This window comes from Trematomus bernacchii, unplaced genomic scaffold (genome assembly GCF_902827165.1).
Source record: "Trematomus bernacchii unplaced genomic scaffold, fTreBer1.1, whole genome shotgun sequence".
NCBI lineage: Eukaryota > Metazoa > Chordata > Actinopteri > Perciformes > Nototheniidae > Trematomus > Trematomus bernacchii.
In genome coordinates, this window is record NW_022987588.1 from 5,309,823 (window position 1) to 5,337,138 (window position 27,316).

General features: G+C 41.7%; 3 protein-coding genes across 4 annotated transcripts in view; 1 reads left to right on the top strand and 2 right to left on the bottom strand.

The window, feature by feature from the left end:
- Window positions 1–626: 626 nt before the first annotated feature.
- Window positions 627–15,950, top strand: dcbld2 (discoidin, CUB and LCCL domain containing 2). Of its 2 annotated transcripts, none has more exons than XM_034128605.1 (15): window positions 627–982; window positions 2,953–3,177; window positions 4,500–4,637; window positions 6,695–6,746; window positions 6,838–6,910; window positions 8,987–9,120; window positions 9,326–9,366; window positions 9,661–9,870; window positions 10,656–10,780; window positions 11,288–11,432; window positions 11,521–11,658; window positions 11,746–11,839; window positions 12,375–12,424; window positions 12,510–12,635; window positions 13,987–15,950. In XM_034128605.1, the coding sequence occupies exons 1-15, from the start codon at window positions 880–882 to the stop codon at window positions 14,403–14,405; spliced, it is 2,073 nt and encodes a 690-aa protein (XP_033984496.1). In that variant the 5' UTR covers window positions 627–879; the 3' UTR covers window positions 14,406–15,950. The 2 variants fall into 2 exon arrangements, with proteins under 2 accessions (XP_033984496.1, XP_033984497.1); XM_034128606.1 differs by having other exon boundaries at window positions 11,521–11,652.
- tmem30c (transmembrane protein 30C) lies at window positions 15,937–19,663 on the bottom strand. Its single transcript, XM_034128607.1, has 7 exons — window positions 19,307–19,663; window positions 18,907–19,023; window positions 18,631–18,738; window positions 18,017–18,107; window positions 17,797–17,940; window positions 17,506–17,718; window positions 15,937–17,309 (listed from the first exon to the last, which is right to left on the bottom strand). Exons 1-7 carry the CDS (start codon window positions 19,496–19,498, stop codon window positions 17,122–17,124), a joined length of 1,053 nt encoding a protein of 350 aa, XP_033984498.1. The 5' UTR covers window positions 19,499–19,663; the 3' UTR covers window positions 15,937–17,121.
- A 352-nt stretch (window positions 19,664–20,015) lies between these two features.
- Window positions 20,016–27,316, bottom strand: part of cmss1 (cms1 ribosomal small subunit homolog) — a 34,657-nt gene continuing 27,356 nt past the window's right edge. Inside the window, exons 2-10 of the mRNA XM_034128838.1 lie at window positions 22,965–23,107; window positions 21,802–21,873; window positions 21,578–21,710; window positions 21,424–21,483; window positions 21,233–21,335; window positions 21,084–21,144; window positions 20,896–20,983; window positions 20,720–20,808; window positions 20,016–20,354 (exon numbers count right to left, since the gene is read on the bottom strand). Coding sequence (XP_033984729.1) covers window positions 20,271–20,354; window positions 20,720–20,808; window positions 20,896–20,983; window positions 21,084–21,144; window positions 21,233–21,335; window positions 21,424–21,483; window positions 21,578–21,710; window positions 21,802–21,873; window positions 22,965–23,107 — 833 coding nt within the window. The 3' untranslated portion in view covers window positions 20,016–20,270. The remainder of the gene's footprint in view (window positions 20,355–20,719; window positions 20,809–20,895; window positions 20,984–21,083; window positions 21,145–21,232; window positions 21,336–21,423; window positions 21,484–21,577; window positions 21,711–21,801; window positions 21,874–22,964; window positions 23,108–27,316) is intronic.

The following is a 27,316-nucleotide window of genomic DNA, read 5'->3' on the forward strand; positions in this document are numbered from 1 at the left end:
CCGCAGTAGCGAGGCTCCGGCGGCTCCGGCGCAGCGGCGCTGTGAAAGTCCACCGCCGTTGCGAGTCTCCGGCTGCAACAGTCCACTACCGCCCATGAGGACCCAGGTTCGATTCCGGCCTGAGGTCCAAAACAATTATTTAAAAAAAATAAAAAAATAAAAATCTCCCGTTCATCGCGTCCATTCGCGACCCACCTATAACATCTCTGCGCCCCACCAGTGCGACGCGCCCCACACTTTGAGAAACGCTCGGCTAAACACAGGTGTTAAAATTGCCATTAAACAAGTACTACTTTTATTCAAGTGCCCTAGAAAGTGACGCTCTTTTGTTTATATACTTCAAATTTGTTGTCTTAGGTAGGCTATACTGTATTGTTTGAGAAGTGTGTGAGTTACCATTTTGATATCCAACAACTGCTGTGGCTTGTTGTGCTTATGATAATAAAGCCTTCAAATCTTTGTTTTAAATGCAGGACTTGTACTTGTTATGGAGCGTTTTCATTACTTTTACTGAAGTAAAGATCAGAATACTTCTCCCAGCCCTGTCAGAGGGGTGTTGGTGGATGTGGGATCATTCAGACCACTTGGGGGACTCGGGTATCCCAGATCAGGAGGAGGAGCCTCGGTGGAGGAAGTAGCTCCACAGCTTGGATGTGTGTGTGTGTGTATGCGTGTGTGGAGTAGTTACCTCCATAGTGAGAGTGTCGCTAACCACTGGATTGTTAAAAAAGACAAGCAAAAGTCACCCTCGGGAGGAAAACACACACCGACTCGCTTTCGAGGAATAGTTTTGATTTGTTTTTCCCACGTTCTCGGCACAGGTTGAAGCGGTGCAGCCGGTCCAGAAGCGAGCATTATGCATTCAGACTGCAGGCTGCTATGGGCAGAGCGGTAATGGTGGGCAGGGGACCGACAGGGGCCGGGGTTCTCGTCCTGTCGATTCTCATCATCCTCACCACGGAGGACTGTCGAGCTCAGAAAGGTTGGTGCCTCACAGCTGCGGTGACAACTGCAGGCGGGACCCAGTGCGTAAAAGCACCGCTGCGGCCATGCTGCTTCTCCAAAGTGTGAACACGGAGGGGTTTTAAGTGTTATTAGAGATGAGCTGAAGGAAAAGCTACATTGTTATTGTCCCCCAGAGTTAAAAAGCTACCTTACATGGCCGTGTGTACGTGGAGTTCCGCTCGGTTTGCACTGCTTGCCGCAGCCCGTCATGGTGAGAGACGGGTTTAGTGAAACCAGGCAAACCGGTTCTTTAAAAAGCAGATTGTAAAGAAATAACTGCTGCTTGGTGGATCAGTTGCTAGCTGAATTAACATAGGACTATAGCTGATTTGTTAGACGTTTAAAGTCACAGTCCCAATCTTATTTGAGTTCCCTAATAAGCGAGTTACCTTTAAAATGGCATGTTTTCTTAATGGAGTCTGGATTTAAGATGTCTTTAGGAGACATTTGGCAACTTACCCTTGTTTCTCGGTCCAGGTAGCCTACTGTATACACAGTTTTCCCTAAATCAACTACTATAAACACGGAAAGCTTAATATGTTTGATTATATTCGAGTTACTTTACTTTCTACCTAAATACGCATATTTAGCAGTTTTTCAGAGCCCACAGCCAACCTCAGGTGGTGCGAGATTGGGGGTGGGGTAGCAATGGGGGTAAGACTGTAAACACGTGGACACAGTTGGTCATAACTCTACATTTCACATAAATTAGAATTGAGCTTTTCACAGAAAGTATCTCGTGGTATATTGTTTGATGATATCAATATCTAATGAGGTCTTATGATAAAGCAGGAGGAGTGATTTAGGTTGTGCTCTGATTTGTTTTTGAGCATGAGGGGAAATTTGAGGAAGGTAATCTGAACTCCTGCTGAATGCCATGCAGTTGTTCGGTGTTTGTGAGTCAGAGTTGAGGGAAGCAGCTTTGTTTTTGTCCTGTTCATCTGGACAGTGTCCACTGAGAGGCTCTTATATAACCCCAGGCCCACAGAACATCCACTTAGCACCATGAAGCGTGACTGAGTGCGTGTCCACACACAATGTCTCTGACAGCTCAGAGGACACAAAAACAAACTATCCTTAAAGAGTCTGAGGTCATAATTTCTAACTATGTGGTATTTAACTGCAGCAAAAAAACAGCAACACAAGATCAGATACCCCCTTTTCCTTATTACCCTTTGATCTGTTTATCTTATCTGCTTCACAGCCACAAGTATTTATTGTCTTTTTAAATCAAAGCCAGCTTTCCTGCTCAACCTAATTACAACACATTACATTATTTAGGCAGGGGCTTCAAATTCTTTATGCATTTTTTTGTTTGGTCCAGAAAACATCCTGATGTATTCAAATGTCTTGTTTAGTTTGACCTATTTGACTATCACCACCTAAAGACACTATGCAAGTCTTTACATTTAAGAAATAGAGAATTATGGCATTTTTTTCAAGAAGTGTCTTCAATAAAAGGTGAAACTATCCAAATAGTTGTGATCAACTAATTAAATGATTGATTGGTGTTATTCTACATTTATCAGGACATTTTGCATTTTTAGGAAACTATTTCATCTGTGGTTTTATAAACATCTAATTTCCACGTGTTTGTATTCAAATACAGAACTTTGTTTATCATAAAGAGGGAATATGTCTCCCCATTTGACAGCGGTGCCCATTGATGCAATATTGTTTGTCTGCACTGTAGGTCTATGACACAGGAGAATAAGATATCACACTCAAGCAGACTCAAGGCTTCTTGTCAGTTTTGATTTTGGTGTTTTTCATGCTATTTCTTTACCTTAAGGAGAATAAAGAATAGATTTACCTTATACTTAAACCCTCACTTCCATTGCATTAAAGGCTTATGAAGAGTACCTAAATTAACATATTTTTATGCTTTTCTTATGTTACTTTTTTAGCAGCCTGCTCTTTTTCCTCATACTTTGTGTTGTCCTGCAGGTGATGGCTGTGGCCCCACTGTACTTGGCCCCAGCAGTGGGACTCTGTCCTCTCTGGGTTACCCGGGGACATACCCCAACAACACGGTGTGTGAGTGGGAGATCAGCGTGCCGAGCGGCAGCAGGGTCCACTTCCACTTCGCAGAGCTGGACATAGAAGACAGCGACTGCCAGGTCAACTACCTCCGTCTCTACAATGGCATCGGGCCCGAGAGGAGTGAGATTGGTGAGAGTCACGAGCAGATACTACAGTGGGCTTAAACTGATATGGGATAGAAACCTTACATTTTGGCACTAGTTTTTACCAAACTGAAAACTTTGTTCGCCAAAGTCAATTAAAAAACCAGCATGACAGTCCTTTTAGTCACAATATACTGCATCAGAGGTACTTTTAGGATAGTAAAATAGTCAGGGTTGACCACATCCTTAAACATTACATCTCCCAACCTGCATGAATCTTATTATCTTCGTTACTGCCTGTGTTTTAATGCACAAAATAAATAAGGTGATGACAATTGAGAACATATTACTTTTGTGTTTACTGTGAGACCTGAACTACATACAGCTGATGAGCTAACATAATTTCCATTGACCCAAATACATTTATTTTTAAAATATATGAGGATGCAGCCTTAAGAGATACTTAATAGATCTTAACAGAAAGCTGAGCGTTAAGCTGCGGACTTCCAGGAAGAGTTTTGTTTCTTATAATTACATTTTCAGCATTAGTCAGACTATGCATTTCTGAGTTAACCAAATTGTTTTTTATGGAGTTTCATAAGTGCTTGCATCATTTTCAGACGCCATAGAGTTGGATGTTTTTATTTATTTAAGGTGAAACAGGAATATCTTGGATAAAAGAGAAATGGAAATCTTTGCTTTCACCTCTTTGCACTTTCACTGTGATACTTTCCATGTCCAAAGTATTTGTTTACATAATGATTCAGAAACCAAGCTGCTGCTGTGCCAGGTTACTTTAGTGCATGTAAACGCAGTGAAGGGCATCGGCCACATGATTAGGTCTACTGTCACTATTGGTCTCATGCCAAAGTGCTGCAGGGTGCACTTTTAATGAGAGTTAAGCTAACTATTAGAAAAATATTATTAAAAACCAGCTGTGGGTGAAGAATTTAATTGGCTTTAATTTAATTTTTATGGTGCCGCAAAAAGATGTCCCTTTTAAAAATATTGAGGAAAATAATTCATCTGATTTCTGCAGAGAAAATCTCACTTTTTACAAAGCTCTTGTCTCTCTCGGCTCAGTTCTGATGGGTCAAATCAAAGTGTGATAAATAATGTCAAATTACTGATTTATTTAGTAAGTAACCATGTAATAATCAGGATAATACAGGAAGCAGGTCAATATTGCCATATGCACCCCGACAGGGTAATGCAAAACCCAGAAACTTGTAATCTTGAACCAACCGTACATATATATTATGTTTTGTTAGATTCTTTGTTGTATATGTAAACGTAAGCTGGCTTTTATGACTACCCAGTGCCTCGTTGTCATCTACTGCTCGTTTCTCATCCTGCGCTGTTTAACAGTGAAGTACTGCGGCCTGGGTCTGAGGGTCGTACAGCTGATCGAGTCCTCCACCCACCAGGTCACGGTCCAGTTCATGAGCGGGACCCACCACAGCGGGCGAGGATTCTACCTGTCCTACTCCACCACCCAACACACAGGTAACTACACCTGTCTGAGTCACCTGCTGATCATCTGTAGCTTCCAGTCTGCAGGGTGGGGGTACCTTTTCTGTTTCTGTTCTTAAATGCCAGCGCCAAGTATATTGGGCTACTGGATAAAGGGAAGATGCTATGCATTTTCATTATCAATCATACTGGTAGAAAACCTTCTATTTGCTGCTCATACAAAAGACTAACAGTTAAAGATGAGTTGAGTTGAATGGAGACTGTGTCTGCTGCTTCGTGATAAGGTTGCTTCCGTCAAAATGAGAGGAGCATTTATGACGTGGTGTTTGCTCACTTTTGAAAAGTGTGTTTAAACTCACAGAAGAGACAAAGAGCTGCCGTGCTGTGAATACTGATTTCTGACCAGCCACATATCAGACCAGACTCAGCTGAGTCATAACGCCACTGGGCATCAGTCATCGTCTCAAATTATTGTATTTTTTTCCTACTTAAATGTGAGAACAGAAGGAATTGAACAGAAAAGTTAATTATTTTAAGGTAAATATTTAACAAAATCCTAACATTAAGCTCAGTGTTTTCTTTGTGAGTCAGCACTGTGATGAAAAATGGCGAGAGGTTTATTTTCTTGTCAATCACTTGTTAGTTTAAGCACTTTCAGCATCATTAAGGTACTAAGATTCTTTCAGCATAATCTAATAAAGCCAGAATTCACAAAATGGAAAGTTGCATGAATAAAACACAGTGGGAGAGATGGTTGATGTCAGATCTGATCAAGGAATAAATCAAACAGTCTTTCTAGTCGCCACCAAACCTTTGTACATGGCAGTTTAATAAGTTGGTGTAGATTCAGCCATCTGTTAAAGTCCATGAGACACCAAAACACTTCTTTCCGTTAATAAGAAAGTTGTTGTCACTGTGCGATTGCAATTTCAGACGGCCGTGCTTTGTCATGTGGAACATTTACAGATAAACAGATAATTGAAGCCACAAGAAGAAGAGGAGGATAATGATTGTGTCTCTGTGCAGCTGAATCACACTGCAAGGCAAACAAAGCGGTCAGATGGACTTAACTAGTTTTCCCCTTCAAAGAACTGGTGTGTGTTTTTCATGTCGTGTAACTGATCGTGCAGATGAGCGTGGGAGGACAGTTTGCACAGCTAAGTAAATCAGTCACCATGGCGACTTGCGGTGGTTGGGGGTGTTTGTCAGTTTGACTCACTGGTTGGTTTCCCAGATAAATGAGTTTTTTGATAATGTGGTGGAGACTCACTGAGATTGACCACCGACACCGTGGGGTTAACAAAGACTTCCCAGCCGCCCACTTCATCTGACTGTGGCGTGCCTCATCATCACTGAAACACTTGTGTTAGTGGGTCCCCCCTACACACACACACATACACATACACATACACACACACACACACTCTTGTTTTGAGCTGTATGACTTTGATATGTCTGGAGTTGAGCGTAAGTAAATTACCAAATGATTAATCAGCAACAATGTTGATACTTGAAAAAGTTTGTGTGCAGTTCATCCAAAACAAAAAGGCCAACATAATTAGAAAGACAATTAATGTATTTTTTGACTATTTCAATAAGACACAACTGGTTATTGACAAGACAGTGTTATTTACCATGATATTTGTGACTGAATATTTGCTGTCAAATGATTAGTCTTCTACTATTATTTCTACTATTTTTTTGGCGGTGGTGGCGAAGTCCATAGGGACTTGGCTTGGCAACTGGAAGGTCACCAGTTCGAGTCCCGGCAAGACCAAGTGCTACCGAGGTGTCCCTGAGCAAGGCACCGTTCCCTACACTGCTCCCCGGGCGCCGTTCAAAATGGCAGCACACTGCTCCTAACACTAGGATGGGTCAAATGCAGAGAAACAATTTCCCCCACGGGGATTAATATTAATAAAAGTCCATCTTTTTTTTTTCTCTATATAGTTTTTAGTGCTAAAAAGATAAGATTGGAAAAGCGTTAAGGTTGAACTGTTGCCAGAGAGGAACAGAGAGATATTGGGAGTGATGGGTTTGTGCAGCGTGCAGAGGAACCGGTTCTGACACTGTTTGTTTGCCTTTTGCAGATCTAATCACCTGCCTGGACAAAGGGGCTGATTTCCCAGAGGCAGAGTTTAGGTAAATAACATTTTGCTTTGTGTGGAATGGATATTTATGTGATCAAGCTGTGTGATATGTATTCATTGTGCATGTCTCTCTTTCTGCATAGTAAATACTGTCCTGCAGGCTGCTTGACATCTACCGAGGAGATTTCAGGAACTGTACCCAATGGCTACAGAGAGGTGAGCACATGCAGTGTGTGTGTGTGTGTGTGTGTGTTTTCTCTTTGTGGTGGCCTAGCGTCACAATTCCAGGTGAAACATGTCGCCCTGTGGCCTCCCGCTGTTTGGTCAATCCGTCAGCATTTTCTTACTCATGCGATCATGATTTTGCTCCATTATTTTCCTCCTTTTCTCTTAATCTCACATCTTTTCGTCGTTTTTCGTCCGTCTGTAAACGGGCCTAAGCTTCATGGTATGTGAGTCTTGGACTGATGACCTCACAGCCCCCCCCGCAGAGCCTGAGGTCATGGGCGCCGAGTCTCTGGCTGATGACTTCATGTTCAGAGCTTGGGGTTTTTTTTTTGTATGGATGGAGGGAGGGAGGGGTGTGTTGCTGCTGGCTGATGGGAGGACAGGGAGGAGCGTCGGCGGTGTGCTTCAGGGAGTGAGGTGCCCCACAGGAACAGAGGAGGGGCCGGGTCAGCGGGTGAGAGGGAGGTGAGATAATATTTTGGCCGAAAATAATAAGCCTCTAATCCAGTCCAGCTGCAAGAGGGCGCTGAGCGGAGCTGTGTGTGGAGTGTGTGAGACAATAAGCTGCGAGTGAGTCAGTGTGAGGAAGAGGCTGGAGAGCATGCCGAAGGTTTTGTATATGTGCAAATGAATCATTCCTGCCTGTGTTCGCGGGGTGTGCGTGTCACCAATTTGTAATATTCTGGTTATTGTTCAGGCATTCTTTGAGTCTCCCCCACCTTAAAACAGACCCTGCAACTACTTTTTCTTTTTTTAAATCTGGAGTTTCTAACAGTGTGTGTGTTCTTTATTTCCACATCCAGCATATCACATAGCTATATGTGTGTGTTGTTTTATGTGTGTGAGTGTGGTCTCCTCAGTTGGAGGCAGGGAGCGGTTTGGAGCAACGCTTTGTGTTAGCGGTTTGGTATGGCGCTCTTTAGGATGTGGTGTGTGTTTTTGGGAAGTTTAGGAGTCACAGGGCAAGTGTTGATTGCTAGTGGCAGCATTTGACTGCCGTGCATAAATACGTGTGAGTGTGTGTCTTTGTGTGAATACATGTGCTTGCCACTCTGTGGGTCACCAGTGTTTTCCCACAATCTTGTCAGCTGTGGATTCCAGTGCGGGTCTTTTCCAGGAATGAAATTCCACCTCACTCAAACAGCTGTTCACGGGAAGGAGCTCGTGACCGGAGTAGGATTGTGTTTTTTTTTTGTCTGCTTCTCCGTGATGTGGCAGCAGGTTTGGACAGGAATGCAGCCGGCAGTGAATCATTACCGTCAGTAACCCTCAGTATCCTCTCTACAGAGGAGTGACATCATGCTGACTCATCAGCCTTTTATCCGCCACAGTCTGAAGGTTAAGAGGTTCTTCTTTGTGAGCTCACTGTAAGACAGTACTGCCTGTTCCTGCAAATGCTTTATTGTAACGGAACGCTGGAACTTGAACTGCCTTTCCACCAGAGATACTCATCTTCGGTATTGAGTTGTTGCTTAAAATATCTTTATGTGAGTTTTTACTCTTCGAAGAGTTAGTCCTAGGTGATTGTGGATTATGCTCTATTATTAATTATATAGGTGATATTAGTAGATATTGCAGAAATCGAACTCTTAATTGTGATTAACCAATACTATTGAGACCAAATAACATATTGGGACCTTTTACAGTTGGGCCATCAGAACAAACTATGTGATGGGTACTGTTTCTTAATTACCTTGCACCTAATTTGTATTTGTAAACATATTCACATTACCATAAATCTGCAATGAGCTGATACCGGCTGACCGTCAGATCAATTGGTCTAGCTCAGATCAGGTCTAGATTTAAAAATCGACCCACAATGGTCTGACACACACATGCTTTAATACTGGGGAATTCAGCATTCACTCAGGCTGCACAATTAAGCACTGGTATTCATATAAGGAGGTTTAGGATGTCTAAGTGTTTTCTTTGTAATTTTGTGAACTGTTAAAATGTATTCAATTTGCCCAATGTTCAACGTTCATCGGATGTTGTGGCAGTTTGTTGTAAATATAAAACAGCACCACCGGCATCCCTTAATCCCCCCTCCTCTCTCCTCTGCAGTCCTCTCCTGTGTGTGTGGCAGCCGTCCATGCAGGCGTGGTGTCCAACGCTGTGGGGGGGCGGATCAGCGTGGTGAGCAGCAAAGGCATCCCTCACTACGAGGCCACACTGGCGAACAATGTCTCTTCCACTGGGTAAGAGAGAGATAGTTGTGAATCACAGATACATTTAAATTATATTATTACAAACCAAAAATGTAATGAATGTTTGAAATAAGATCAAAAGTGTACTCGTGGTTGAATTGCTAACTTAAAGTAGCCAGAATCGCTGCATTTTTAAGTATTTATTGGTTAAAAAAACACTAATCTATGTCTTCTGATGCTATACTTTTCTCTTCAGAGGAACTTTGTCCGACAGCCTCTTCACCTTCAGGACCAACGGTGAGTTTCTTCTGGTTCTTGAGCACCATAAGCAGCTGTAATTGTTTTCCCCTGTTGATGTAATTATTAGCGTCAACATCTGCTATTTTAATTGAGTGTAAATCTTGCCCTAGAGTCCCTTATTTTTATTAGTCTGCAGCACAAAACCTGAAGTGCATTACTTTGCTGTTTTTATACATTCTCTCACTTCACCTTTCTTTGCTTTTATCTGATGCCACATTTCTAATGAAGTCATAGGGATGGCATACAAACATGTTCAATATTTATATTAAATGGACCTCTCTGTGCTTGCAGGCTGCTCTGGGACGCTCGGTTTGGAGTCTGGTGGCGTTGCGGACACTCAGCTGTCCGCCTCGTCTGTGTGGGAGTGGAGCGTCGGTCAGCAGAGTGTGTGGGCGCCATCGGGGGCGCGGCTTAAAAAGGCGGGGCTTCCCTGGGCGTCTGCTCAGAGTGATCTAAAGCAGTGGCTGCAGGTTGACCTCAAGAGGGAGAAGAGGATCACAGGTACACAACGATAAACACTATCTTTCATTTTCTAAAATAAGGCTCTTAGCTTACACACATGTGGTCTTGTTCAGCCTTGTTAGCAGTTTGGCTCTAGGGTTACATGTTACTTTTTACATGTTGGTTTGTAGGTTGTTACACCACTTTGGTCTAGACTTAAATATCACTATAAATATTGGATGGATTCTCATATGGCTGGGCGATAAGCAGAAAAGCACTTTACAGTTTGCAAACCAAGAAATAACCACAAATATTCCTTATTACAATATCCAACATTTAAGACAATCCTATCACAATATAGATATTATATCAATATACTGCTGAGTACTAGATGGTCATGAAATATTGTAAAGATATACATGGGGCCCAGGGGAAGCATCCTTATGTCTGGCACAACCAGGACCTCATTTGGTATTGGTATTTCTTTTACATCTACATTTCTACTGGATAAACTGCCATTCATTTTGGTACAATCATGTTTATTTCAAAATGAAAAGTAATCCACTGACTTCATTATTTCGTGGTCAAAAAATATTGTGTCCAATACTTCGGTTTTACTAAACGGATATTCCCAAAATCCTCAGTTTTGTGTTAAGTAATGATGATCATGTTAACCGGCTGAACAAAGATGGTGAACATGTTACATCAGCAAGCAGGCATTAGCATTCAGCGCTGTGATCAATAAACGGCCTCACAGAGCTGCTTTAGACTCTTAAGTCGTTTTTATTTCATGTCGGAGCCAACTGCACATCATCTTCCTGTTTCTATTCTGCCCTTTCACCCAGGTATCACCACCACCGGCTCCACCCTCAGAGAGTACCGGTACTACGTCTCAGCGTACCGGGTGCAGCACAGTAACGATGGCCAGCAGTGGCTCAGCTACAGGGAAGCAAATTCAACACAAGACAAGGTAATGCAATCACCAAATCAATAAACCCTATTTGCTGAACAATTGCATCATGGGCTTTTAGTTTTTTTTTTCTTTACTTCAAATTAGTGCAAATGGATAAAAATGTCACTCTAGAAAGCTGCAGGGGCACATACTTGGGCTGTTTCCATAGCAACTGGTATTGACTACAAGATGTTTATGGCAGGAAATGATAGCCGTCAGTGGTTTGAGTTAAGTGCTGTGGTAGACAAGTCGGGACACTCGGGCATTAATAATGAATGGATATGGATTTAGTGGCGGGTTGTCGGGATGGAGCTGCTCTCTGCTGGGATTCCCAGGCTCTTATTGTGTGGGGAAGCAGTTATTAGCTTGCCAAGTTGGAAAATAATCAGCTTTTGGCTTACAGTGCAGTTGTTCACACAGTCTGAAACAAGGACTTTTTCCCCCCTCTTTACTACTACTACTACTGGGCTTTAGTTGGGTTGACATGTCTGGCATTAATAAGAGTATGTTCTCTTTTTCTGGTAGATTTTCCAAGGCAACATCAACTACCTGCATGAGGTGAGGAATAACTTCATTCCTCCAATCGAGGCGCGGTTTGTGAGGATACATCCGACCCTATGGCATCAGAGAATAGCACTCAAGTTGGAGCTGGTTGGCTGCCAAATTCATGGTTGGTAAAATGCAAATAATGAATTTGAATGTTATTGTAAGTTATACATGTTTGTGTTCTATAATATGATTACAAATGTGTCTCACAGCGAAGCCAGTGCCAAGGGTGTTTGACCCCTATCGTCATACTCCACCTTCTGCGGGTACAAAACGTCCACCTCACTTTGGACAAACCACTCACCCCCCCGACATCAGGAACACCACGATGCCTCCTCACACTGGTAAAGGTGCGCTACATTTCAGTTTGAAAAATCAATTTGTTTTCATCCTAAATTTGCCGCCTGACGCTTATTGCTGCCTTTTCCCCCCCTCAGATGTGGCGCTGGCAGCGGTTCTGGTGCCCGTGTTGTTCATGGTTCTGACCGCGCTCATCCTGACTGTGGTGTGTGCGTGGCACTGCAGGAGCAGGTGTGTATTCTCATTGTCATGTAAAGAAAAAAAAAAACTGATGTCTTGTGAAGCGCTCATTGCATTGGTGGAATAGCGTGTCAAAAACATATAATGCAAGTTTCCTCCTATTATACTATTTTTCGGCATATATTATAGGTCTCAGATATATAAAAGACATATCTATGAAGTGTTTTGCCCAAAATATTTCAAAACTATCATTTTGCATGATAGGAGACCTTTAACACTAAACCCAGGTTCATTTTAGGATTTTTGTACCAATTCAAATTATTATTTTGTTTCATGAGGGATGTCCCAAACTAATTTCTTTACCACCGATCCAAATCTGATCAATTAATATTTTGTATTACTACCGGTAATATAGATTTTTCAAGCCAATACAGCTGCAAAGGGATTATTTGTGATGTTACTTTCTAGTATGTATGAAACTATTTTTGTCATGAGGACTATTACACAGAATGCAACATTTCACGAAGAAAGACAGCACGGAAATGAACATGTTATATAGTCTGACTTGATTTTTCTCTCTTCATAGGAAAAAGAGCTCAGACGGAACATATGATCTCCCTCACTGGGACCGCACAGGTATGTAATGTCTGCAGCACAGCCTGAATGTCTCCATGTGTTTGGTGAGAGTGTTCTGCTGTAGCTCACTGTGTCTCTGCTGCAGACTGGTGGAAAAGCATGAAGCAGCTGTTGCCCTCCAAGATGGTGGAGACGGAGGATTCAGTTCGGTACAGTGAGGTGGGCCGGCTGGGGAGAGGGGCCGTACCCAGACTACATGCTGAACCTGCAGGTAAATACTGTGGTGGCTGTTCAAGCAACCAAGAGTCCTTACTTGGTCGCTGCATTCAGACTAGGGCTGCTCAATTAATCGTATTTTAATCGCAATTACGATTATGGCTTGCAACGATGACGAAAACAACGTAATCGAAATAAAACGATAATTTTTTTATTATTATTATTATATATTTTTTTATTATTTTTTTTATTTATTGGTTTTTCAGTTGAATTCTACTTAAAGTTCAGGGTAATCAACTGTTAAAAACATACTGCTCAACATTTTTCTCCAATAAATGTATGTTTTCAAAGTAAATGGATAATCGTTTTTAATAATCGTGATTTTTGCCATAATCGAGCAGCCCTAATTCAGACAGGTTGTGTTCCTTGAGATTTGTTGAGGTTTCAGCTGCTTTTAAAGGCACCCTGTGCTGTGGCTTCATCCAAGTTCAGTTTATTCTCAAAGAAAAACAATTTCAAACCACAAGAAATCAAAGTTCCTAAGAACAAGTGTAGTTTGCTCCTTAATATATATAATATATATATATATATAATTTCCTCTGTTAATATAATAGTTTGTATCCTGGTGTGCGCTGAACTTTGATTTACCCGGCACCAGCTGGCACCCAGGGGAGAAGCATTGCTGAGTGTCTTCAGTTTATTGCAAAACCTTTGTTTTGAATGTTGTGAAATCAGCTTTTTTTTCGCCCCAGCTTGTGGTCTTCTTGTTCTTCTCATCCTTTATTGCAGCAATTCTTTCTTCAATAGGTCATTACAGTCACAAACGGCTGTATACAGAGTTGCGTGAAAACAAGGAATGACATACAACTGTTTCATTAGTTTGCTAGTGTTTGAGTTGATGTTAATGTTAATGTTGACGGCACTTACTGCCTTTGTAATTTCAAAATTGTATATTTCCACATCAATGTTATGGCAGCACATCGTAATGAAAACCCTTCTCCATTATGCTGCTTAATCTCCACTAGACATGCAGGCATAACTATTTACTGATCAGATGTTTACAGAAAGGGTCAGATTTCTATCCAAAAAAAGCTAGCTTTGGCATAAATAAACACAGGCCTTTTTAAAGTTTAATGAATAAAAACCTGAGCATGTATACAGGATAGCATCTGTGACACAGACAACACAGGGACCTGCTCATCAAAACATTGCATTCCGGTACAATAATGGCAACAATCTTAACAAGGAGCCTTTTTATTGATCAAATTGTGTTTTTGGGGTCTTATTTGGAATTGCTATGTACATTACTGACTGTTAAGTAACCTATACACTGTTATATAATTAGGGTAACAATAATGATAAAAGTATAAACTTAATGAATACTTTATGAAATGCTCTCCTTTCAGATTACGCTGAGCCCCTGGTGAGTGGCGTCACGACGTTAGGGGCCCGGTCCACCTTCAAACCAGACGAGGGCCCCGACCCGGGATACACGGACCCCGACCTGTACGACGCTCCCATCTCACAGGACGTGTATCACGCCTACGCAGAACCCTTACCAGCCACGGGATCAGAATACGCCACGCCCATCGTGGTGGATATGGGCTGCCACCCATCAGGGGGCTCCACTCTGAACCAGCCCTCCGCGGTGTGTAGCTTCATGGGTGCCGGGCCCCCCTCCCTGCTCACTCGGACAGACAGCGGCCGCTCAGGGAGGACGGCCTACGATACGCCAAAGAACGCCACTGGACAGGCCACGCCCCCCGAGGATCAGACCTATCAGGTGCCTCAGAGGAACACTCAGAAGCCCAAAGGAAAGAGCTGAAGAGTCCGGATGCACATGGCCTTAATCTGCCCCGACACAACCCAGCGGAGGGTTGTGACGGAGGAGTGAATCTGTGAGCCCCGGAGCCCGGCTCCAGTCTTGAATGAACACTACCTTAGCTTTAGATTCATCTGGAGATGTCTGTATTGCCTAAATGTTTCTGCATGGTCACAATCTGCTTGTGTAGTGCCATTACAGTCCTATCACTGAAACCACAAAGATGAATGTGTGTGTGCCAGGTGTGCAAGGTGGAGGGATGGATGAAGAGGAGGAAGCTGACTACTATTTGATAAAGACTCTGTCCCTGTTCTGTGATCCTTAGTAGTTCCTGCATTCTGTGAAACTGTGATTTCCATTATTCTTCGGTTACATACCGACATGTACCCGATGATTTACATTCATCAAACCCAAAGTGTTCTCTTACTGAATTTTCTGCATGTTGCATTCAGTTACCCCACATCCAAGGTCAATTAATTCCTCCTTTTCTAGAGAAGCTCTAGTTTTCCACGGTACGTTTTTGTCTTACTTTGTTTTAAAAAGCATGACTTGAAATTGTAATCCCATTACTGCAAACCTTTTGATTGATTTACTGATATTTATTTTTATTTGACATCCTGCTGATGAGGAGAAACTCTTATTACAAATTGCCCACCACCACTACCCACACTGATTACACATCAAAGAATAATGGTTGCACTGTTGTGGACACCGTACTGACATTACGTTTTTATTTTCAATGAACCTTGTCAGGTGTTAACTTGAAAAGGCTGATCAGGAAGATGAATCCAGTGATTTTCACAAAAAGGAGATACTTTTTGTGATATTGAAGACCAAATGTTGCCTTTTTCTGTGTTTATGCAATTCATAACGGAACCACCTTTCACAATTCAGCGCACATTTAGCCAAATAACTATGAAAGCAGTCTTAATGTAGAAAATAACATTTTTAAAGGCCTAGTTAGATGTCCTAGTGAATGGTACAGAGCAAATAGGTAGATGGGTTAATCTGTTACAGCTGATCATTTCCTAGAGTTCCTTGTATGTTTGTCTTGAACTTTTTAGATTTGATTTGTGCATCGCGGTGATTGTCTCGTGTTGAAATGGGTGTTTGATCTTGCCTTAATGCATTTGAGTGTTCCTATCTATGTGCATCAACATCTGTATGTGTTTTAAGCTGTTTCGATATTTCAGTCCTGTGTGTTTTTCTTTTTTGGACTGTGCGGCTCATAGTTGTATCGTAGTTTGTGTTCAGTCATTGTCTGTAGCACCAGTTAGACTGCATTCCTCTCCTCTGGTACTAATGTGACCAAACGCTCTGTGGCAGGAGGGCAGATGGAGAAAAATGGAACACGCTGCTTTCTATCTTTACAGAATAACAACCTCACCGAAGAAGTTATTCTCACAGCTGTGGAACCAATCCTGCTTTGATTATGCTCAATAACCGAGGCGATCTACATACATTGCTCTGGTGCTCCCTGGTCACAGAGGGATGTGTTTATGTGGCTCTCACTGATTGTATATAGAGAAATAAAGAGTTTTTAAAGAACATGTTTTATTACAATCTTTTGCTATTAGCTTTTGTCTACAACAGGAAATACATGCATAACAGACAGTACAAATGGTTCATGTCAGCAAGTCGTAAACACACCTCAAATCTCATCCAGCTCAAAGCACTGCTGAGCCTAAAGTTCAGCCTCACAGATCGGCTAGCATAGCATACACTTTTACATTATACATTGTAAAAAGGCAATGGTTTAAGCACTTGCTAACCCTGCTGTGATTAGACAGATATTCACAAAATGACTCCTTAGCTTAAAAGGAGACATATCATTAAAAAAAATATCCTTTTCAGTGCATATGCTAAAACATTGGGGTGTCTGGAGTGCCCACCAACTGAAATAATACAGCCCATCATTTTTTTAAGGCTGCCTAGGTCAATGAAAATGGGAATCAGCAGGCCCTACAGATCCTATGTCATGGAATTCTCAATAGAATATACTGACCCAAATCTCAGTATCCATAGATGACTTAAGAGCTTCCCATATAAATAGAAGAAAACCAGACATTCCCATTCTAAACCAACATATCTGGAGAGCGTTGGGAAAGGGTTGCTTGGCTGTCTTCCTGTTTCTGCTTATCGAACATTTAAACATGTTCAAAAGAAACTTAAATTGAAAGTATGAACTTAAAGAATTGGCATAAAATGTCCGCCTCTAAGAATGACATTTACAGGCTTTGTTTTCCAATTGGTGTTCTGCTAATTGTACCTTTTAGTGTAATGCAGTTTTCCACTTTGCACAGTGACTGATAATAATTCATTCTTGATAAATTAATTATAAGAAATAGATAATGATGTTAATAAATATCAACAGTGCATGAACAAAATGGTGTGTATTAAAGAAATACAAGTAAAATCCACATGTAAAGAAAGCTTAACGCCTGTGCTAACACACCTAGCTTTCAGTTGGTTCTTCAAAAGCAACTTCACAATAAAAGCCAAACGCATGCAGGTCGTTAGATGAAGGGGAAAGTCATTTCCCAGATGCCGAACTTGATTCTTCCTTGGTTTTTCAACATATGTACCTTTTAACCTTTCCCGTTAACCTTCATTTGCTTGCATCAATGTTCTTTCATTCACAAAGCAGCACGACAATTATGACTTTCAAGCTGCTGGAACGTTTTTCACACCTCAGCATCCCAGAGCCCGTCTTCTTCCTTCATTCGTCCATGTTTTGCCCATTCTTCCCAAACTTAAACCACAACACCGTGAGGAGGATGGCTATCAGTAGGATCAGGCAGCTGGTGACGAGGTAAGCAATGGGCAGGAAGTGGTTCTGACCTCCAAACCAGGTCAGCGTGGTCAACACTACTTCCTTTCTGCCTCGGAAGTACTGCACAGGGAAGTCTGGAAAGCCAGAGGTCAAGGCTGCAAATAGGTGATCACAAAGAGAAACTCAATGGAAAAAGCTAGGCTATAGTTCTAAAATAGTTCTTGTCTATGTGCTTGTTTAACTGTTTAACTGCAGATAAGGAAACAATGCACACAATAGGACATTTAAAGCTCCCATAAAAACACATTTCTGATTGCAGTGAAAGGATACTGTAAGAAATATCGACGCTGTAATTCCCTGCAGGCAGACCGTTAATAAAAGGCTTGTTGGCTCGGTATAAAACCCCGTAGAGCTTCTTGAAGTTGGGGAAGGCTGCCTCTCTCATCCACACGATCAGGTCATCGTTGATGAAGCCGTTGTTGTTCTTGTCGAGGGGATCCAGTTCATACACGGGCTTCTGCCAGTACAGAGGCGGTGCTGTACCTGCGTAGTAATCACTAATCAGACAAGATGATTTGATACCATTTCTGTGTTTGACCCAAGGTTACATCTTTCATTTACCTTCAAACACTTGAGGCAGTGTCATGTTTACAGTCGATGGGTTGCGGTACTTGATATTTTTGTCCGTGTACCAGGAGATGCCTTTGCGTAACAGAGGGACATGCACTGATCCGCTGGAGGCCATGTAGCTCAGAGTGAAGGAGTCTGGGAGGACAGAGGAGAGGTAAGAGAGTGGAGGATGGATGCGATGATTGATGGTTTAGGTAGGAGTGGTGCTTACCATTGAAGATACTGTTGGCCACAGCTCCACAGGGGGCGATGGGGACTCCATTTTTGTTTTTGTCAAACGGCATGCAGTATGAACTCGGGCTCTAGTAGTTAGGATAAAAAGGTTACTAAAATTAGCATTAAGCTTAGGTGTACATTTACATCAAATTACGTATTTCAGTTTTACAATTTTAAGTTAACTTGGGTATTTTTTTAAACTTGCATATTATTTTAGATAATCTTATATTCCATAACTATTTATTCTACTACATTTATACTACAGCTGGTATTACTGATTACTTTGCAGGATTATGTTTTACATCTTATTATTTTACAAAATAAGATTTTTTATTATATTAGCCAACAGTGTAGAAAGTTGCTAAAATGTCCACCAACTCCTCCACGATAATGCTACTTACACAGCACTTAATCAGTCATAATTCAACCATAATAATTGAAAACTGAGGGGGCATTCTGCTGCATAAATACTAATAAACATACACAAAAAACACTCTTAATATTGCTTAGTAAATTATCTAAAACCGTGTACACAAATGTACCAAAAGGCCAACAAACTAATAAACAAACAATGTTATTGTGATAAGTATAAAACTATCGTGGAGCTACCTTTAAATTGTTCTTCCTGCCAACCATCTGAGCATCATCTCTGGAGTCCATGTATCTGCGGAGGTTCTGATGGAAGTTTATGAGGCCGTAGTAGAAAAAGACGTCTCCCTGGAGCAGCAGGATTCACATCATCAGCTTATGTTTACTTGTAAGGCTGAATTCTGTCATTGACTGACTTTTAAGATTTACAGCATGGACAAGAAATCAAAGCCCTGGAACTGGAACATGTTGGGTATAAAGTGTGAAAACTATGTTGTCAAACTTCGTGGCTGTTACCTTGAATGCTTTCTTGATGTTAAACACCACGGTGCAGTTGCAGGGTCGGGCTGCGTTGCTCACATTTTTACGCTTTTCAAAACATAAATTACACGTGCCGGCCTCTGTGTAGTCCAGCTGGAAAGACAGGAGAGAGATCATTCAAATGTTTATTCACTTCAAATGAATAGTGAATAAACTATTCCTGTTTACACGACTCAAAACCTAACCTTGGACCTTTCCTATCTGTGTCACTCCCTTTTTTTATTGCACAAGGGCATTGGGTCTCTTCCTCTCTTATTCCCTCCAACACACATATGCTATTTGCATTGTACTACAAGTATTTCCTGTTATTTAATATTTCCTCATATGTAAAACTACTAAATAGGCAAGTGACATTTGCAGAAACACCCACACTCACCTTTAGTTCCTGTGTGCTCTGTACTGTGAGAAGCAGCCATACTCCCAGCAGCATGCATATCAAAGCCATAAAGTAGAAGAAAGGTAGCACAGTGTTAGCCGTTAGCATGGGAGACCAGGCAGGTAACCTCTGCTGTTTGAACGCAGAGTTGTCCGGCCTCCGAGCCAGAGGCCCAGGCTTCACTTTGCCCATGAGAGGGACCTTCGGGTGCGGACAGAAGAGGAAGTAGAGACAGTTGGAGATCCAAAAAGTTAGTCAGAGAAGGCGCTGCTCTGTCTTCTCTTCCTGTTCTTTTCTTCAGCGATATCTCTCTGCACACACTACACTCTGCTTGCCAAGAGAGATTTACCCAGCAGGCTTTGCCTGGGCGGGGGAGACCGTTGTGGCCTGTAACTTATTAACCACAATCCTTAACGGCTTCTTCCTGTTTTCTGTTACTTCATTTTTTGTGGTTGTGTTTTGTGCGTCCTACTGTAGAAACAACAGGTTCCTGTTTATGCACATAAAAGTGACTCAGATGTGTATTTGATCTAATATGCTGGCAGAGGTACACGTTGGTTCTGGACCCCCCTTTGTGCTGCTTTAAAATGCTTTATCAAAGGATGTTATGGTAAATGGGACATCCTAGTGAGCAAGTTAACTCATGACCTCACATTCTCAGTAGGAGGGACTTCCCAAGGTCAGACTAAACAAACAAAAAGGATGCTGGTTTCATTCTCAGTTCGTTTATTCAATCCATCACACTGGGATGTCGTGTTGGACAACAACAGTGAGCAAACAACAGCACACATTTGAAAAACGGCCTCTGGAAATATAAAAAGGCACAGCGCAGATTTCACAGAGACACAAAGGGAATACAAACAGGATGAGGCCCCTCGGCACATAGTGATCAGACGTGGTGTGTGGGGCTTTAAAACATGAAGGTGTCTCTGGAATCTCAGCGCACAGCAAAGTGTGCGGGCAGTTAAAATAGTCCAATTTTGACTTTGCCTTCTTTACATCCATTCAGGATACCGCTCTCCAGCAGCTTCATAAAGTCCAGTTTGACCTGAAATAGACATGCACGTATGATGTTAAAACAAAAGGTATAGACAAGATGAAAGACATGTCCTAACATACTGTATGTTAGGACATCATTTTATTCCTAATAAAAAATTAGGACAAAATAAAAATAGCTTCTTTATAGTGAAATTCAAGAATATATGATTAGCTAAATTATGTTCAATCATGTTAGTTTTGCAAGTCACCTGGTCGACAAAAGAGACTTTTCTCACAGTGCATGTTGCTATCAAATTAAACTCAGTGATGGAAGAACTACTCAGATCCTACCAAGTACTGCATGTAACACCTTACGTAAGTACCCATACATAAGAAACTAATGATCTTTTAGCCCAGCAGGGGGCAGTAGCTCACCTCAGGTACGTCCACCATCCTCCTGAGCTTCTGGTCCCTCCAGTTCCAGTCCAGAACCACGTACTTCAACGCCTTCAAGCTCAATCCATCTGGAACAAATACAAGAGTTTCCATAAATAACCTTCAACAACCTTGAGGACTTATTTTTAAATCAAGACTATTATATTCACACCTACCTTTCTCAATGAGAGCGCTGATCCTGCCAGGTGTCCCCACTCCCACGTGTGTGACGCCCTTTTGCAGCAGCTTCACCTGCTCCTCTATCTGCACAGACAAAACACAGACATTAAAGAGAATATTGTTCGGGTAAAACGTAGCACTGTTTACAAAAACATGCATCAAAATGAACCGTCTTCTCTAGTACCTTGATATGTTTCGCAAAAAGTTTAACTGCTTTGGCTTCACCTTTGAAGGCTGTCATCTGCCTGGAAAAAACACAAAAATAACCGTGTAAACATAATGAAAAAGGTGTCATGTGAGATATGCTACATACACATCAGATGCTTCACTTACTTAAGGAGCTCGATGGCACGGAGAGCAGAACTACAGATGATGAGCAGAACCACTGAGCTCTTTTCTTTGTGCTGCTTTTGAACCTTCGACCACTTGGGACAAACTTTCAAAATGAAGGGGATGAGATAAAAGTCAGATGTGTGTTTGAAAGTCACCAGCTACTAGAAGATTTCAGTTTAGCCACCACTTACCCTGTTTCAGAAAAGAGGACAGTGTGTGCGTCAGGTCGTTACAGGACAGGAAGCTGGGGTCTGGAGGATGCAGGATGCAGTGACCTTAGTGAATCAATGTTTCTGCAGATATTCACTGAACCATAGAGTTAAAAGAGGACTTGATCTGACTCACCCTGCAGTGCGAGCTCCTCCTGCTCGATCACAGAACGCTTGTCGGAGAAGTAAAGCTTGACCATGCTCTGCAGGTCGGCCGGACAGCCGGGTTTTGGCTCCGAAGAGGCCAAGACGTCTGTTATCGTCTTTTTCTGGAAAACAAAATAAAGTCATGTACAGTGATGTTCACACTTAAAGACGAGTGTTGTCCCTCCGTGCAGCAGCAGGTGTCCCCACACTCACCTTCCTCTTTCTTTTGGGTTTTGACGTCTTATCATCGCCGGTTTCCGTCTTTGGAGGAATATTAGACACTTTCTGCAAAAGCAATACATACAGACAATACATATTAACCAGAGGTTTGGATGCTTTTAAAATTAGTTATAAAGTAATTCCTGATTAATCCTCAGTGGTTCATTTAGCATAAAACTAAATCATCTGTTAAATAGTTTGTGTTTTATGTTACCAAGCTATAAACGCAAAAACATATCTATAATAAACCAACGTCACTGAATTACTATTTCTGCTATTAGTTAATGTCATCATTACTTTCTCATTTAATAGTCTGGTATATTTAATGTTTCTCATTTTCTGGAAACACAGGGTGAGGTCTACTCATGACACCCTGCATAACAGGCAGATGTGTTGCTATTAATGTTATACATTTTAATATAAATATATATATTCAATCGCTCAGAAAAAAACATCCTGATCATTTAGAGCAGGGGTGTCAAACTCAAATACACAGTGGGCCAAAATTAAAAAATGGGTACTAGTCGAGGGCCGGACTGGTTCAATGTTTATTGCAAAACTTATTGAAATGAACTTATTGCACATATTAAACTAATTGGAACTAACAAAGCTTAAATGATTGCCTATAAAAACAACATTAAACATTAAATAATCAGTTGCATTCATTTCTTATGGCTCTATCTGCAGCTTTTCCAGAGTCATTTCTTATGATTACATTTTTCCACAGGCCAACAACAGCTTCAAAAAAACTATTTCCCTCAAAGAAAAAACCAAACATGCCCTGTTGTCGTGAGAGAAAAAGTGCAGAAGGAAACATCCATGTAAACTCAGTGTGCTGCTCTGTGATGCTAGTTCAAGCCAGACACTTGGCATCTCATCTTGGGTGCAAGGTCATCAATGTTTGGGCTCAGGCTCTGAGCTGAGGAAACCCTCAGGATTGAGTGAAGGTGTGCGTGCAATATACCGGAGGGCCAGATCTAATAGTAATTAAAAATTATCCTGCGGGCCGAAATTAAATCCACCACGGGCCTGATTTGGCCCCCGGGCCTTGAGTTTGACACTGATTTAGAATAATGGGTTGGAAGAACATTTTCCAATAAGGGGAAAGACTCTTCTTATTGGCAGCTCACACAGGAATAACAAAAACATGATGGTACCTGTTCATTATCTTTCTTCTTCTTGGCTTTGACTGTTCCCTCTGTTACACTCTTCCTCTTCTCTGGTTTGGTCTTTGTGTTCTTTGGGGCTTTTTCTGTTGGCTGTTTCTCTTGTTGTGTCTCCTCTTCTGCCTCAGATGCATCTGGGGAAAAAAATAAGAAATTACCTCATTACACAACTAGATTTATTGGTCAACTTGCGACTGGGAGAAGTGCAAGATTAGGAAACTATTAAAATGAGTCAACACAGAGCGCATTTCGAGTTAGACAAAATCCGGTATAGCTATTAAACATACTCCCCATGGTTACAAGCTCATAAAGATTTAGATTCCGTTTCCAGAGTTTGGCCCCTGGACCAGAGATTTGGCATTTGCACATCATGGTGTCTCATCAAGTGTCGGTGCCAGGCCAGCACATTTTGGTGACTACGGAAAAAACTGGTAAACACAGACTTTCCCCAAGATAACAAAAACAATGCAGCAGACCTAATTCCAAGCAGGTGGTTATATTTAGCTTCTCTGTTGCTACCACTTCTCTGTGCATACCTCTCGTCTCATGCTATGAGGTCATGCTCAGACCCTCTGGCATATCAGCATGCTTGTTCAAAATGCTTTAAAAACAGATGCCAGAGTAAACTCTGCAATAAATCTGTGGATTTCATTAGAGTGCCCCTTCCTGAACGTGCATTTTTTAAATTCCTACTTTCTTTGTAGTTATCCCTGTCGACATCACCTCTATCTCAGCTTGTCAGTGGCAAAAAAACAAACTTTTAGTGGACGTAAATTGACGGTGTGGCTGAGCTGTGGCCCAGGAGGTAGACTGGTCTTCCACCAATTGGAGGGTGGGTTGTTCAATTCAAAACGTCTGCCATCAACAGAGGGGGGGAAGTAGTGGAGTACAAATATTTCGTTACTGTACTTATGTATATTTTTCTGGTATCAGTACTTTACTCCACTACTTATTTTTCTGACAACTTTTTACTTTTACTTCTTACATTTTTAACATAAATACCTGTACTTTCTACTTCTTACATTTAGTTTTGATCTGTGTTTGGTGGCGTGATCATTATTATTTAGAGTCATTGCGTGCCTATTGATTTGAACACGATCCGTGTATCCATCATTTCCTGGTCTTCTCTAAAGAAGAGCGACCAATGAAAACTTTGTAATTTTCCCGTTGTTCAGCATGGAAACATTCATTAGCTAACAATGACATCATTGTTCTATTAATATAAAGGGAGGTCAGGTACTCTTTAAAACAGTTGGTAGTTATGGGTACTTTTTACTTAAGTACATTTCGAAGCCCATACTTCTTTACTTTTACTTGAGTAAAGAAGTTTAGTCAGTACTTCTACTTTTACCAGAGTATGTTTAAACACGAGTATCTGTACTTCTACTTGAGTAAAGGAGGTGTTTACGTTTGCCATCTCTGGCCATCAACAAGTACAAGTGTCCTTGGGCAAGAGGCTGAACCCCACATTCGTTGCGATGGCATGGCCAACGGTGTGTGAATGTTTATCACTCTGGATGTGCAGATTGCACCTGGTATGGAAGCCTCTGTATGATTGTTTGTGAATGGGTGAATGCTGACTTGTGTTGTAAAGGCACTTTTAGTGGTCAGAAAGAGATAAGAGAGATGTTTAAATGCAGTCCATTTACTATTTAGCGACTGTCGTTTGTTGTCCCTTTAAGTCAGTTCATGTGAAAATAGGGTCAAAACATACAGATGAGATTTTAGAGAAATCTCCTTATGTGCGGCTGTAATGGGTTGAAATGTGAAGAATGTTGTATTTAAGTCTACTTATCAGTAGCACTAGAAAAAAGGTTGTTGCATCATTAACCTCTAATGGACAACACCTGCTGAGCTCTCGCTGGCTGGGGTGTGGCAGAGTGCAACAACGTCTCCTGCCACAGAGAGCAATGCGTAAACTATTTTACACTTAAAGTTATAGGATATTACATTTTCCTTTAAAGTCTTAACACATATTCAAGAGCAAACTTGGTGTAAGCCATCCTCTCAACTGTTTGGAGTACAAAGACAATATGTTTGGGAAAAAATGAACACACACTTTTTTAATATCTCAATCACACACACCCAGTTCTAGTTAGATATTTCCTTATACATAACTCATAGTATCGGAAATCAGTGACATGATGTTAAAAGGATACACCTGAGGTAATTACCATTACTGAATATGAAAAAGTTAAGACAATACATGAACATTTCCAACGTAATCATCTGAAGACTACCCATTTTGGAGTATGTTCTAAAACTTGTTACAAGGCTAGCAGACAGTAACCATGAGGAAAACTACAAAATCAGGATAGAAGGAGGTTATCCATTTGGCCGACTGTGTGTGAGCAGCATTGTTTCTTAACCCGTTATACTGAAGCAACACAACAAAAGAATACCCTTTTTAAGCTCAGGCTGCAGCCACACGAGAACGGTAACGGTCGTATCTGCTACAGTTCTCTATCATATAGACCAGGGATGGGCAACTTGGATGGTGGTGGGGGCCACATAATGTATGTACTGGCCACCAGGGGGCCGCAGATTCACTTGGAACACACACACAAATTGCATGTATTGTATGTAATTGTAGTTGTCTAACTTGAACCTAGCTAAGACACTCTGCTGTTCCTCAGCGCCGCTCCCCCTCCCTCCCGCTGAAATTATGAATGAAAAGTGTATAGTAATCATAGATAACACGTCAGGGTCTGTGACAGTTTGTTTTCATCTGATTTCAAATAAACAAAGTCTTGGTTTTTAGAATATTAAACTTGTTTTGCCAAATTCAGATGATAAATACAACTTTTAATCTTGTAACGGCATAATTACAAGCGGTAACTTAACGTCACAGCAGGCATAACAACAGCCGGTGTTTCTTGTGAGTGTTTCCCCGGGAAACAAACACAATACACACAAACGCGTCACAGATTATTTTGCAGTATTTGGCTGCCGAACGAAATCATGTACTAGGAGTCTAGTGGACGGTATCAGTACTACAAGTAAAAAAATAAAAAATATATTTTTTTTTTAATGAATTACGTTGTTTATAAATTAATCTGAGGGCCGTAAAAAGAGGAGGTGTGGGCCGCCATTTGCCCATCCCTGATATAGACGGTTCGGCCACAAGAGGCCGACATGGAAACGCAGAAAACGATAACGGGTCCCAAGGTGGGTAGATCTGCGGACGAAACGCTCTGGGGGGCCAAACGGCTCTGTGTCTACGCCCTATACGATAATTTCCTGATAACGATGACGCAATAGCCCCGCCTCTCCCCACCTCTCCTGCTCAGAGATCAGCTGCTGGGCTGTCAGAAGAGGGGGAGGAAAAGAGAGGCTCCATTTGTTATTCTTATATTATTATATAGAGTCGTTATCAATTTGTTTTAAAGCTCAATAAATAACAAAGAAGACCTCTGACCGGCACTTTTCTAATAACGGCGAAAAAAAAATCGAACGGAAACCCTCGTCCCTTGGAAGAGGCAGAGAGGTGGGTGTTTTTCATCTGCTGGTGGACTACCGGAGAGATTTACAGCAGGAGCTTGCCTCGGGGAGGGAGAAAAAGAGCCAGAGCGTCCACCGCGGACAATAAACAGAAGGGCAACCATGGCAACCATGCGCAGGAAGTCTTCTTTGCTGCTTTTGGTGTATTTTGTGGCAGAAGTACAGCGCCACTTACAGGCCCGGCATATGTACTACAGCGTCTCCAGCACTTTCGAGTGGTCTCGTGTGAACGGACACATTTCTGGTGCCTATTGCGTGTGGACGGAATACTTTTTTGATATCGAATTCGGTTTGTTTGCGTTACCGTTCTCGTGTGGCTCCAGTCTCAGTATAACAGTGATTACATGTCTCTGATCAGCGGCCATATTGGGTTACTGCTCCAGCACAAGAGCATTCCCAGAAGACATTGATACCTGACGCCTTATTTCCTGACTTGTCCTCTAATTTTTTAATCTCACGATTGATCCATCCAATCTTTATGAATCACATCCCTCTCCTTTTGTTGTCAACAACTCTTCCTTGAGACCGTTACAGCCAAGGACCATATAAAGAGAAAGGACAATGTGATGGATTGATGAGGATAATTAGTCCACTTCTGCGCTCTAATTCTCACTCGCAGGTCCTTTTCTTTCTATCATTCAATAACCACGCCTCTTCTCCACTTCATCCTTCACTCCCATAGCTTCAGCCTTATTTGTTGCAGTCATCTGTCCAGCCATACACCGAAAGACCACTCCCACTATTGATGGGCCAAAGCAATCACTTCCCCACTCTCTTACTCTCATAGTACTCATCCTTTTCTCTCTCTAAAGCTGAATAAGTGAGGATACACAGGTGCCACT

Bases quoted from the DNA above. Each gene is read 5' to 3' on its own strand.
- dcbld2 (XM_034128605.1), top strand. From the start codon at position 880: ATGGGCAGAGCGGTAATGGTGGGCAGGGGACCGACAGGGGCCGGGGTT. The intron at 6,911-8,986 runs GTGAGCACATGC...TCTCCTCTGCAG, and splicing joins TACCCAATGGCTACAGAGAG to TCCTCTCCTGTGTGTGTGGC. The intron at 10,781-11,287 runs GTAATGCAATCA...TTTTTCTGGTAG, and splicing joins CAAATTCAACACAAGACAAG to ATTTTCCAAGGCAACATCAA.
- tmem30c (XM_034128607.1), bottom strand. From the start codon at position 19,498: ATGGGCAAAGTGAAGCCTGGGCCTCTGGCTCGGAGGCCGGACAACTCT. The intron at 18,739-18,906 runs GTAACAGCCACG...CTGCTGCTCCAG, and splicing joins ACATCAAGAAAGCATTCAAG to GGAGACGTCTTTTTCTACTA. The intron at 17,941-18,016 runs GTAAGCACCACT...CTGTCCTCCCAG, and splicing joins GGCCAACAGTATCTTCAATG to ACTCCTTCACTCTGAGCTAC.